General features: G+C 37.8%; 1 protein-coding gene across 2 annotated transcripts in view; it reads right to left on the bottom strand.

The window, feature by feature from the left end:
* Positions 1 to 5,026: 5,026 nt before the first annotated feature.
* Positions 5,027 to 14,554, bottom strand: part of samd10b (sterile alpha motif domain containing 10b) — a 214,939-nt gene continuing 205,411 nt past the window's right edge. For both annotated transcript variants that reach the window (XM_001922974.7, XM_073939560.1), the window contains one exon: positions 5,027 to 11,237. In XM_001922974.7, coding sequence (XP_001923009.4) covers positions 11,215 to 11,237 — 23 coding nt within the window. In that variant the 3' untranslated portion in view covers positions 5,027 to 11,214. The remainder of the gene's footprint in view (positions 11,238 to 14,554) is intronic.

Below are 14,554 nucleotides of genomic sequence, written 5' to 3'. Positions count from 1 at the left end.
TTCTTCTGAACATGAAGTGTCCTGAAGATTAATAGAACATTGAGTGAAGATTATGAACAGTTCTTCTGAACATGGCATCTTTTGCCTACTTCTTGCTGCCAGAGACTTGACAGCGCTTCTTCTCACAAATCTGAACCACATTTGGCTTTAGAGCGGAAGCAGTTGAGACCCTCAGTATGGCTTGAAGATGATCATCATTAAGTCTAGACCTGTACTTTGACTTATTGAAGTCCTAGGGAAAAAAGTGGGGGAACTCACTCAAAACTTCCATTCCCTCACCTAAAAAAAAAGGCGTATATATGTATAAATAAAACACCCCCACCCCACTCCAGTCACATCAGTCTGTACCAGTCTGTATCTACCTATAATATATATAAGATGCAGGCTGTAGCTAGTTAGGTGGCAGGCTGCAGATAGGTAGCTAAGTGGCAGGCAGGGGCGGGAACAGCTTAACTTGGTTCTGGCCGGCGCGAGTTCCCTCCTAACACTGCCCGCCCGTCACAGCGTCTAACAAAGGAGCGGGGTGCGTGGTGACGTCACCGGCTTTGTTTACACTTTGTTTACACGGCGGGCGGGGAATGCCAGTGACCGCTGTGAACAGATAGAATCAGCGGAGTGGGGAGCGCTCTCTCTCCCCGCTCTGCTGATTCTGTCAGTGTACAGCGGTCGGCGCGGGCCACAAAATATTGCACTGAGGGCCGCAAATGGCCCGCGGGCCGCGAGTTTGAGACCCCTGATTTAGAGGATTTGGATTTCAAAAGCATTTGTGTTTTACGTGTATGGTAATGCAAAGAGATTAGTCTTTAATCCAGTTCTAAACTGACAGAGTGTGTCTGCATCCCGAACTGTGCTAGAAAGGCTGTTTCAGAGCTTAGGTGCCAGATATGAGAAAAATTGATTTTGATACTCTGGGATTAATCAGTTGTTCAATAAGCATATTTTACGCACATTGGTACCTGCATATAACTAACACGCTGTCTAAATAACAATATTAGCAACAACAAAAAAATTGCACAATTGATATTAGACCAGCTTTTATTTTCCTCAGCTTTAACATACCTCATTTTCAGACCAGCATGTTTATAGGCACACAAATGTATTAGATATTTAAACAATGTGGCACAAAACATCAAAATGATACCTGCACCAGGCTGAAAGTAGCAGAAATGCAGCATTGCACCGGGTGTATAATAGGGCCCAATAGGAATGCTCTGATGGATTGGCCAGAGAAAGGTATCGAACCCATGTAGCCTCATTCTGAAAATGTAGCCCTATATACATCTTTGGAAAGTGCCAAGTACGTCTCAGGAGGTATGTTTTTTGCAGTTTTTATTTTCATGAATCAACCAGACTGCTGTTAACTCTTTTCAGATCTCAAATTTCATTCACGAGGGCCATTTGCGCCTGATCTTCTTGTATAAATCCACCAGAGGCCGATGACAACTGAATGACCGATCGATTGACCTACTCTCCTCTTTCCCTAAATCTAATAGGGTTTTTAAAAGCACAGATTGACCCGCCCACCCACTTCCCTAAACCCAAGCGACAGTGTTTTGAAAAGCAATGCAGAAAAAGAAAAGCTCCCTGATTTCGCCATGTTTTCAGATTTTACCACATTCACATCTTGTTATTAACTTTTACATTTTTTTTAGCTTTGGGTTTTGTTTTTGCCTTATCTGCTTTCTGGAAGTGTTCTTCATCGCACTCAAACTCTGTCGTCAGGGTCAACTCATTTCTGCATCTTCAGTCTACTGACGTACGCTGTGACAAACTGGTAACACTAACAGCAAGAAAGCCATTCATACAGAGGTAAGTGGTCAGCTGTTAGTGAGAAAAGAAATGGCATCACAACGAAATGCAGCCACATGTTGGCTGAAGATAATTCACACATATATATATATATATAATGTAAAACACCAGAAATGTAAATAGGGCTACATTTTCAGAATGAGCCAATGTTGTAGGTATCGGCCAATAATTACCTTTCATACTCGCATTTTGTTCATCTCATAAACTGGTCAAAAGTGTGATTGTTTACAAGCAGAGGAAGACACAGATGTAGCGCGACCACATTTTATGCAGTCTATGGATGTGTTTCAAGCGAGCAGTGGCCTCTTTGTTGCAACCATTGTATATTCTGTGTTTTTAGCTGCTGTGAATCAACCAGAACGATCGTCCCTTTAGTGTCTCATCTGAACTTATAGTCTATCCCTGAAGCTCTGAGAGTCTTCAGCAGTTGCAAAGTTCCCTAAGCCCTTACTCTCGGGTGAATCCTGATTACATTTACATTGATACCTCTCAGTTTACACAAAGCGAGTGAGTCTGCTTTATATGTCCAATCCAGCACCTATATGTCCCAGAATACAATGTAATTGTAATGTCACAACAGTGTAGTTACCAAGTGCTCAAGGGATTAGGGCAGGGGTGCCCAAACTTTTTCAAATGAAGGGCCAAAAACCAAATACCATGAAGAGTTGTGGGCCAAAGGTAAATATACCAAACTATTTTACAATAAAGTTGCCATGGGTAAATTCCTAATTTATGTCAAAATATTTCTATTATTAATTAATTATTATTAATGACATATATCTAAGTCAATGAAACAAGTAAAAGTTCACAAGTAAAGGACATAAATAAAATCAGACTGGAATGCAGCCATAGTTTTTTATTTTTTTTGTGCCAAGCCAACAAATTAGAAAAAAAATACTCTGGAAATTGTGGAGACAAAAGTAATTGAGCAAAAGGACAGATCCTGAGGGGCACATGCAGGGATTTTCTTAGCATTCAATTTTTAAGGTTAAATGAATAGTACAATAAAGATATTTCTTGCACAAGTCCGTCTCTAGGGCAGCGATCACATATCATAACTGCTTGCTTGTCAGAAATATGTGCTCAAACAATTTTATTCTGAGACATCCTTTGACAAAGATTTCCTGATGTCAATAATTGCATGTGAGCAAACCTTTTGAAAGGCCTTGCCTGTATTAGGGCCTATTTACACATAAGATCTGAACGATTTGTGTTGTTAGATGATATCACAAGTTCACTAAAACCTGACTGGAAATATTACGAAATTATGTAATTTTTCATATTTTAAAAACTTTAATATTCAATAACATATCTTGACTATAAAGCGGAGGAACTATAATGTCAATTTGTATGCAATAACACAGGAGTGAGTTACCATTTTAGCAGTTCCGGTTCCCTCGTCCCAAAGTCTATGGGTTTTTTGAATAGGTTAAATGTCAGTTAAATTGCTAAAATAAGCTTTGTGGATACCACAAACTCAAGATACTTTCATGTTTTATTCTACGACATGAAACACATCAGTTATATCTCACTCTTGATTTTCAAATTGGTTAGGCTTCTTTAAAAAGATGGTTGCTATCAGGTTGCTAAATGGGACTACGGGTGAGGTCAGAGATTTCATCGAACTGAACTGTATAGAATCAGCCCACTTTAAATGTACAGCTTGTGTCGGGCATTTGGATTTGTCTGCTATTTGGTTAAGTATTTTACAGTTTGTAGTATTTTTCTAATTCGCCATTCATATTTTGTATAGATAATGATTTTACTTGTCACAGATTCGTTTGTTGATCATTTATTTTAATAAAACGATTTTATGAAAGTGCAACCTATCTCTGAGCAATTCTCTCAGTAATGCAAATGTGTGAATAAATTAGTAAAAATATACCGATATTTTAATGTCTTTAAAAGACATATTGAGATTGTTTTACATTAACATACACCTAATCAGTTTTCTTCATCTTTTTCTTTATTTGACCACATTTTAACTGTATATTTACACTCCTTCTTAAACTCCTTTACACTCACCTTATAGCACATGTGACTGTATGGGCTGCTTTTTGATATACTTGTACCTCATGGGGCAAAAAAAAAAAAAATGTTCTCTGTCCATGATGGGACTTGCAGGTATTTGATATACTTGTACCTCATTTAGCATTTTTTTTTAAATAATAACAATAATAATAATAATAATAATAATAATAATAATAATAGCAATACACATTTAAATATTTTATATGATAATAATATTAGTTATGTGGTAATAATTTTAAGCACATTTATAAAACATACAGAACGTGTTTTAAAACTGATAAATTTTTTTCAACAATTGTAAAGTAAAACAAAGGTACTTCTCAGGGGAAAGATATTCAAAATGCATAGATGCATGTATACTAATATGTGTGTGTGTGTATGTATATGTATGTATATATATATATATATATATATATATATATATATATATATATATATTTACTCTCTCGATTTATTTTATTATTAATCCATGCTGTATAAACAAATATGTAAAAATATTATATATATATATATATACACACACACACACACACACACACACACACACACACACACACACACACACACACACACACACACACACACATATATATATATATATATATATATATATATATATATATATATATATATATATATATATATATATATAATATTTTTACATATTTGTTTATACAGCATGGATTAATAATAAAATAAATCGAGAGAGTAAATCTTTTGACATGAACCATTTTTCTAAAAACAAGCTTAAAAAATTGTAGGTAGCAGGATGGTGGTGATGTAGAAAGTAGTTCTTGCATTTGCTTTTATGAACCAAAATAATCAGTTATTTTATCAAGTGAGGATTATCTGGACAAAACATGTAAGTGTAATGAACTGTGCTTGAACACAGAGCTTATTGTTAGCAATTTTTTTAAAAGTCTATGGGAAAATTCTATGGTGATTTTATTGAGGGAACCAGTTTTATGCTAGCAGCCAATTGGTCTACAAGGTGACGTCAGTTTCTCTACTCTATACTGCACTTGTTTTAAGAACAGTTGTTTAATTTGTAAAGAAGTAATGGATTTATAGGTGTGCATTTTAACTTTCTATGCATCAGACATATGCTCCAAAATGTTTCTTCACTGATACATGTTGAACCATAACAGTTTTTTTTTAAATAATAGTAAATAACAAACTTCAAATATTTATTTTTAAAACTTTATTCCAAAACACACTCGTACAGCTGTGTATGCCACACTACGTCTTGTATAATCATATTAGTAGCAGGACATTACATAACCAATGTTCATTTCCCTTTTTTTTTTTTTTTTCTGCATAACAAGATTTAAATGAAACCCTTCACAAGTCTGGAGAAAAAAAAATAGTGTGCCAGATTGAAAGAGTCAGCAAAAACCCTCTGGAAAGACATCTTTCTTCTGTCACATGAATTTCAAATGTAATTCCAGCCTGTCAGTCCCATATAAACACTTTTAACCTGGATGGACTGGATTAGTGTGCTTACGAGAGCCAGATTTTCATTTATTTGAGTACACTGTGCAGAAGCCATGAACAATGACTGGTGCCATGAGTATCCGACAACCAATCTAAGACTCTATATTCTTTTTAAAATGGGGTTTTACAGTAACTCCCACCCTATTCTCTAAACACAAACATTCAAGCTTGCTAAAAACCATGCCATTGTATCACAGTGCTTTTTAGTGTCGGACTATTTAGAATTTAGCAAAACTTATGACAAAATCACAAAATGGAAATAATTACATTCTCTCCGCCAAAGGTCCTTTATCATACTAGAGAAAATAAATGGTCTTTCTATAGTAAATACATAGCATGCCTTATTGCCTTCTTGCGATAACAAACCTAATTTCTCAAAAGGCTAGCTCATATAGCCAGCACTGTATCAAATGTTTAAAGGAACACTCCACTGTTTTGTAATAGTCTTATTTTACAAGTTTACCCTAGAGTTAAACACTGAAGTTTTACTAGTTTTTAATTTATTCAGCTGATCTCCAGGTCTGGGGTGAGCATTTTAGCTTAGTTTAGCATAAATCTTGTAATCAGGTTAGACCATTAGCATCTCTCTCTCTCTCTCTCTCTCTCTCTCTCTCTCTCTCTCTCTCTCTCTCTCTGTCTCCTAATTAGTACTTAGACCAAGGGAAAATTAAATATAACTATTTTCTAGGTCAGGGGTGTTAAACTCAGACCTTAGAGGGCCGCAGCCCTGCACAGTTAGTTCCAACCCTGCTTCAACACACTTAAGCTGCGGTCACATTAGAGTTTGAGCATGCGATATTCTGTTGTGCGGTGCTGCCAAAAGAGGCGGGATTTAACATGCTTATTAGACATTTTAAAAAGTGAGCGATTGCTCCATGTTTTAAATTTTTGTCCAGAGAGGTCGTGTTTCAATCCTCGACTGGTCTCACGCAGTCAAGTAATGTGATTATATCTGTGACACTTGCTTCATTTATTGACTGTTATTGTTCCTAATGTATGTACTCTGACCTGTCCACCAAGTTACCTTTACATGCATACACACACTCACACGCACACACTCACGCACATACCAGTACCTGACTATATTGTTGATATTTTTGTTTTGTTGCTTTGTATTTGTTATCTGTTGATGTTTTCTTGTATTTTGCATATTCTAAAAAAAAAAAAAAAAAAAAAAAGTAATGCGATTCGGCAGGTCAGAGTTCACCAAGCTTGAACTTTGCACCGCAGCAACCTGCGAAACTTAACGCATGACCCCACGTTTTTGGTCTAAAGCATTTGCGTGCATATAAATGGAAGTCTATGGGAGGAAAAGTTGATAAGATTTGTTTAATTAAGTTTGGAACTTATCTGTGCAGAGCTCCAGTCCTCCAGGAACTGACACCTGTGTTCTAGGTCAATATGCCTAGAACCTAAACTCTCATTCTGGTGTGAAAATTTAGGAAATTTGCTGCCATACCATGGCTGCAGCTAGAACAATAATATTTCACATCACTGTATCTTAATTACCTAGCTGGGGAATATCATTGTGCCTAATGCAGCCAGAGTACAGCAGCAAAGATTTTTGATCATTACACCAGAATGAGAGAATACCATTGGTCTAATCTGATACCACTGTTCAATGCTATGAAAATTGTAAAAGTAGCCTATTTCAAAGTTAATAAACAAAAGTGGAGTGTTACTTTAAAGTTGGATTTTGGATTTATTATGTTGGAAAACATAACAGTCATGTTCGTACCCAACAAACACCAACAGGATTAAAACACTGAATGAACAAACATCTTTAATCCACTCTACCGCCATTACAGTGGTTGACCTCAAAGAGAAACCTTTAACAAAGGCTAAATAGTAAATGCTGTGTGGGTAATCATTTCTGCCTTGGCCTCAAGTGGAAAACTATCACTAGAGACTGACTGAACCAACTAACACTAGAGGCCATGGTCTTCAGCTTTCTTTGAGCAGGGCAAGTAAAACTGAATTGGTTATGTTGGTGAAGTGACCTAAATGGTTGTGATGTTTGTGGGGCTGAGTGTAATAGAGGCCAGCTAGTAAATGCTGTGTCGGGAAAAACTCACAGCTCTGGCCTCAAAGGGCACAGTAGAGATGGATGCTAGAAGCTGAAGCCTTTTGCATCTTTGTAAGTGTCTCCACCTCCCATGTCAGAAACACCAGTTGAAATTTGGTGTAGGGCAAGCAAAATAGAAAGGGTTATGTTGGTGTTAAAAAGAGTTGTGGCCTTGAGGTGAAGTGCAACTTGTGCTAGAAGCTGCAGCATTTTGTTTTCTTGTTAGTATGCCCTCTTCTCATGCCATAGACACTGGTTTGAATCCAACTTGGAGTGAGATGAGTATAATGGAAAGGTTCAAATTGGTGCCATGACCCGGATTGCTGTGAGTGTAGTGAAAGCTAACTATTAGTTGTATCGGTAAACCTCATTCCACCTACTCAGGAGACACAGGAGCAACTAATGTTAGAAGTGGCAGCCTTTTGTGTTCTTGTTAGTGCTTAGAGTGAGGTGAGTAGAATGGAAAGGTTCACATTGGTGCCATGACCCGGATTACAGTAAGCGTGGTGGAAGTTACCTAGTATGAGTTGTCTGGGAAACCTCATTCCTCCCACTCAAGAGATGCATGAGTAACTAATGCTGGAAGCTTCAGCCTTTGGTGTCCTTGGTAACGTACCCTCTTTTCATGTCGTAGACACTGGTTTGAATCCCAGAATCCCACTTGAAGTGGGCTGAATAGAATGGAAAGGTTCACATTGGTGCCATGACCCAGATTGCAGTGAGTGTAGTAGAAGCTACCTAGTATTAGTTGTCTGGGAAACCCCATTCATCCCACTCAAAAGATGCAGGAGCAACTAATGCTAGAAGCTGCAGCCTTTTGTCTCTTTGGTAGTGTATCCTCTTCTCATGTCATAGACACTGGTTTGAAGGTTCACATTGGTGCAATGACTTAGATTGCAGTAAGTGTAGTAGAAGCTACCTAGTATTAGTTGTCTGGGTAAACCTCATTCCTCCCACTCAAGAGATGCATGAGCAACTAAAACTAGAAGCTGCAGTCTTTTGTGCCCTTGGTTGCGTACCCACATCTCATGTCATAGACACTGGTTTGAATCCCACTTGGAGTGAGGTTAGTATAATGGGAGTGTTCACATTGGTGCCATGACCCAGATTGCAGTGAGTGTAGTGGAAGCTAGCTAGTATTAGTTAAATGGGTAAACCTAATTCCTCCCACTCAAGAAATTCAGGGGCAACTAATGCTAGAAGATGCAACCTTTTGTGTCCTTAGTAGTGTTCCCACTTCTCATGTCATAGACACTGGTTTGAATTCCACTTCAAGTAAGGCAAGTAAAATGGAAGGGTTCTCACTGGTGCCGTGACCCGAATCAAAATGTGTAGTGGAAGCCATAGTATTAGTTGTAAGGGCAAACCTCAAAGAAGGTTAGAGGGTGTGTTGTTAGTGTACCCACTTCTCATGTCAGAGACAATGATCTGAATCATACCTAGAGCGGGGTGGGTAAAATAGAATGGGTGTGTAGATAATGTAGCCTCAAGAGGTATAAATATGACTGACATTAGAACCTGCAGTTTGTATTAATGGATCTACATTCCCTGCCAAAAACCACAAGTTTGAGCCTATGCTTGGAGCTGACCTTTAGGCTTTTCTGTGTAAATGAAGCCAACAACAACGACTAGTGCCTGATGCTAGATTCTTCAGTTTTAAATGTTTTTGTTGGGTGCTTGCCATCCTTGCCAAAACAGTGTTTTGGCTTCATTTCAAGGCCATAGTATTTTTGTCGGTTCTATGACCCATATGGGAGTGAGGTTTCAAAAATTGGTAAGAGCTTTACATTTCACTCTACAGGCCTTAAGTGGTAGCTAGAATCTCAGCCTTTTGTGTCCTTGATAGTGTGCCCACTTCTTATGTTGAAGACATTGGTTCGAATGGTTAAATGGGAAGTGTCAAATTGGTGTCATGTCCCAAAGCTGTGGGGGTAAACCTAGCCTCAAGAGGGACAAATATGACTGATGCTACAGGTTGCAGTTCTTGGCTCCCTTATTAGTTTGTCTGCCTTTCCTGCCAAAATCACAGATTTGGTCCAAAACGTGTAGAACCAGAGGGGTTACACTAGTGCCATGACCTGGGTAGAAATGAGTTTTAGGTCTGTCTGTGTAAATGAGGCCAGCAACAGGGGATAGTGCCTGATACTAGAGGCTGCAATTTTAAGATATTTTGTTGGGTGCCTGATGTCTTTGACAGAAACAGTGGTTTGAATCCCACTTGATGCATCCCAAGACCAGAGGGGATTTGTTGGTGCTATGAATGCAATGTGTGGTGCTATGAATATGAATGAGTGAAATGGGTAACAGCTTTAAACCCTCTTCACCTCCCACCTTGACGTAAGATTTGTAGTAGTATGGTTAGACTCTATAGTAAAGCCTCCCTAGCTCCCATGAAGGAAACTTTATAAAAAAAATCTTGGAAAAAGTTTGAATATCATTTAGAGCAGGGTGATTAGAATAGGCAGGGTGACATTTACTTGCAGTGGTTAACACATTAAGTCATCTTGGAATGCAACACCAAATTCAGTTGGAATGCAGAACCCTTCGCTTGTGTGAAGTATATTTCAGACCTAAAGTTTATGATTGTTTACGTAGCTGAAAACAGTCTCTAACAGGTCTAGCCATGCAGGCATGTGGCACCACTTTACATTATTGCTTTGTAAATAAGGACAACTGGGACTGCTACAAAAGACATTAATCTAGACACATACTTTAAAGGCCCGTTCACACCAAGACTGATAACTATAATATATACAATGTCAAAACCAACTGATTCATTAAATTGGTTTTCAATATTTTTCATCAGTCATCAGTTTTTCCAACCCTACTCTTAATTTTTGAATTATCCTTATAGCTGTATTTTTAAATTTAGCAAAATGGAACAATATCTTTATCATTATGGTTATTGTCTTTGGTGAGAATGGGCCTTAATTCTTAGAGTAAACATATATTAATACTCTGATATATTCTTTCTGTATTAGGAGAAAACCTGAACAACTACATTGTATGCAAGATTTGAAAATGACACTTAAATGAAGGTTACAGCATAGAATGTAAATGAACGTCCTGAGAAGAAAAGCAAAACAATGGTCATTTTATAGGTGTGCACATCTGATAGTATTAACATTCAATGTTCAAAGTCCATTTTAAAAGAAAGTCCTTCGAAATGATGCAGTTGTTTTTATCAGTGAGGAAGTCCCTTTAGCCTGTAGCGTGGAAGTTTCAGATAATCAAATGACATGCCTCAAGTCTACTGTAAATGGAATGATACAATCTATCGTGAGAGGTAGGAGGAGGGATTGTCTATTCCCACACTTGTAGAAACAGGATTTGTTCAGCATTGCATCTACGTCCATGTTGAGTGAGTGTTGCTGGGTTAAAAGAGCAAGGCTGTCAGATATCCAAACACTTTAAACCTCAGAGGGGAATCAAGGCTACTGAGACAAATCGCACCATAACATCAACTGAGATCACGGTTCAACTTCACGTTTGGATCCATTTAGAGGTCTTGATCCAAGTGCTGTCTGACAGGGCTCTGGTTGCTGCTGTAGGTTTTAAAGAGATGAGGTGAAACTTGAATCTTATCACTATATTACAGTTGTAGAGTAGCCTTTGTCCTTTTGAGTTTCTGAAATCCTATCAATTTCTTCATAAAAAGGCAGTCCTGTCAGTTAAACCTGTGTCGAGTTAACAGTCTCCTCCATTGATCCACAGGCAGGCAGAGTCTCTCTCTCTTTCGAAATGTCTGTTACAGTTGGGAATAAGGCTTCCTGTATCTGCCGGGAAGTCGAGAGAGCTGCCAAAGGACAGATGAGCTAAGAAATGTTGCCGAAGGAAGCTGCAAAGAGAGAAAAGAGACATGAGAATGAATAAGAGCATAAATTATTCACATGATTGCAGGAAATACATGTAGAGAAGGGATGTGCATCACAGAACCATTCTTGTTATGTATTTACTTGCTATACATAGATGTGCCTTTTCATCTGTAAGATCCCTCTGTGTTTTCATGTTCTTCCATTTAATGCTTGTCTAATGGGGGACATTTGGGGCTTTAAAACACTTAAATGTATCATGTCTACATTTTATGTGAATGAAAATCTTCCTTTGTCCTTCCTTTGTTGATCATTTTATTCAAGAGTTTGTTCACCCAAAAATTTTTATTCTATTATGAATTACTCAGCCTCGTTTCATTTCAATCTGCTGAGACCTTTGTTCATCTTTGGCACCCAAATTGAAATATTTTAGATGATATTCAAGAGCTCTCTGACCCTCCTTAGACAGCCATGGTGCCGAGATGTTCAAGGTCCAGAAACACTTGTCAAAACACTCCGTGTGACTTGTTGTTTAGTGGTTCAACTGTAATCATATGAAGCTCCGTGAACAATGTTGTACACCAATTTATTTTTTTTAAAATAAAAAATAAATAAATAAATAAGTTTGTTTACCTATACCTTTCAGGTGAGATCAAGGTGCGCATTTACTATGGGCAATATGTTGGTTGCATGTAGCGTTGCAAAAATCTAATGACAATATGTTGTTCATTCATTTTCCTTCAGCTTAGTTTCTATTTCAGAGGTCGCCAACATTGTCGCCAGAGGTCGCCAACTTTTCTGGAATATGTTTTCCGCAGCGGATGCCCTTCCACCCACAACCCAGTACTGGGAAACACCCATACACACTGACCCAGCCGGGACTCAAACCAGTTACCTTATTGCTGTGAGGAGACAGTACTAATCACTGAGCCACCGTGCAACCCAATATATTGCATTTCCTATAATAAAGCACAAGCTTTTTTTGCACAAGCACAAGCTGGTTTGCACTGAGTCACAGTTGTAAAGTTCAATTTCAAACAGTTTATTTTATTTTCAAGATCTGAGTTGAACTATCTTCTGCTGCTTTGGCAATAAATGGGCAACAAATTTGTCCACTGGCCTCTGTTCATCATGGCCTCCTAACAATCTCCATTTCATAATTGGCTTCATCACTCTGTCTGCTCTCCACCTATCAGCTGGTGTGTGGTGGGCTCAATACTCAGGCTGTAGATGTCTTTAATCTGGCAATCTGCTAGTGTTTTAAACCAGGGGAGCCATACCTAGTTCAAACACTGGGTATCAAACTTACAAACTGCACCTTTAAAACAAATAAATGGGCAGTATCTTCATTTTTGGCAGAAATATCTATTTAAGTTGTCATTCACACAGGGCGTCAGCGTTAACGCTTTCTATTCACTTTAAATGAGTGATGTTAAGCATTGCTGAACTGAATTGTGGGTTCATCGGCGCTGCTTCATCGGTATTGCTTGGTGCAGAAGTTGAGAATTTCTCAACTTTTCAAGCGATAATGGAAGCATCAGCCAATTATATTGCTACATGCAAATTCCCCAGCTTAGACAGTAGCCGATTGCAAACTTGTTTCATTGGCTGATACTGCTATGACAATCCCGTCAGTCCTAACCTCAAATCTCCTTTAAGTGTTGAGGCTCAGGCCCCATGTGAATCGGGTGTTATGGAAACAAGCTAAAACACAAAACACCTAGATGAGGACTAGCTAGATTTAATTTTTTTTCACACTATCTGTGTGCTGAAATGGTGTCTGCCGGCATTGGTGCCATCAATAAGTCTGTTCAGTTTTTTTTTAAATTTTTTTTATGCCAATCGAAGGCTGTATTTATAGCTAACTTTATTGGTTTATAGAAAAGCATCACTTGCACATGCAACAAGATTGAATGACAATGCAGGAAGCACCACACATAACAAGTAAGGGTTCTGCACTACCTGACAATCTTGTCATAGATCTAAGTTGTAAGAGCAACAAATAACAACTTCTAGTTGATCATTTGGAAAAGTGTCAGAAGTTAGATTTTTTTCAATGAATCATCCGTTGAACTGCATCTCAATCATCACATATACAGCAGAAGACTCATTGGAACCCACATGGACCCAAAAATCTCACAGAAATAAGAAAAGTTTGGTGAAGAAAAAATCATGGTTTGGGGTTACATTCAGTATAGAGGCGTGCGAGAGATCTGCAGAGTGGATGGCAACATCAACAGCCTGAGGTATCAAGACATTTATGCTGCCCATTGCATTGCTTACTATCCTAATTACATAATAATAATAAAAATAATAATAAAAAAATCAAAGAGTGTCCATATTTTATTTTGGTAAAATAAGCATAATCTAGAAGTCTATGCCTTTCATATAAGCCACTTCTGATACAAAATGTTAAACTAGAACTTGAGTTATTATTTGTTGTTCCTAAAAGTTGGATAGGCAATAAGGCTTTTGTCAGGTAGTGTGTATTGGCAGTGGTAGTGCTGGCTTGATCAGGGTGACATACTGAATCATACTGTACCGTACCGTATCAAACCACTCAGTGAAAATTAGGTATTATAATAGGTAAATACTACAAGAAAACACTCAAGATCCAGTCTTCCAAACTAAAAATAAATTAACAAGAAGCCTCTGTCATTGGTGGTTTAGTTAAAATCAGCCTGTGATTGTTTTAGCTGAAAACTTCAGTCAATTGTATTTACTATTCAAATACATTTCTTAGAGTTAAGAAAAAATGTAGAAAGAAGCATGTGATACTGTACGACTGTTGTCAGATTTTATTTGCGATCTCAAAAACAGATTAAAGTGTAACACTCAGTTGACAATGAATGTACAATATAGTGAAATGTGCATAATGTAATTTTTCATTGAGTCTGAGTGTCTTATTAACTATTTCTAATACTGCTTTCTTACAACAGTCAGTCAGTTCCGATTTCACAATAGAAAACAGCCGTGTTGGCATTAAACGGCTCATTGGGTTTTAGCAAATAGCCAAAGTCTGGTTCGGATTGTGCACAAATATTGTTCAAAATGTAATGCCTAGTGAGTGCTTAGTAAAATGCTTTTGAAACAAGAAACTGTTAACATTCAGAGGTGCAGCAAACCATTATTCATACATAAGTGCTGTACAGACAGACGCCCAGATGTTGTTTGAGAGTTTGAGTGGAGCTTGTCTTGCTGTAGCAATTAACATAACTCTCTAAAACATCATGGCGTGCTATATTTTTCATCTGTCACCAGCAGAGAGTGTTATCTGAGAAAAATGCAGGAGGGATCTTTTTATCAAGGGCAGAAACCAAAAAAGGTAGGCAAAATGAGATCA

The sequence above is a fragment of the Danio rerio genome, chromosome 23 (assembly GCF_049306965.1).
Source record: "Danio rerio strain Tuebingen ecotype United States chromosome 23, GRCz12tu, whole genome shotgun sequence".
NCBI classification, from domain to species: domain Eukaryota; kingdom Metazoa; phylum Chordata; class Actinopteri; order Cypriniformes; family Danionidae; genus Danio; species Danio rerio.
This window is presented reverse-complemented; position numbering and strand designations above follow the sequence as displayed.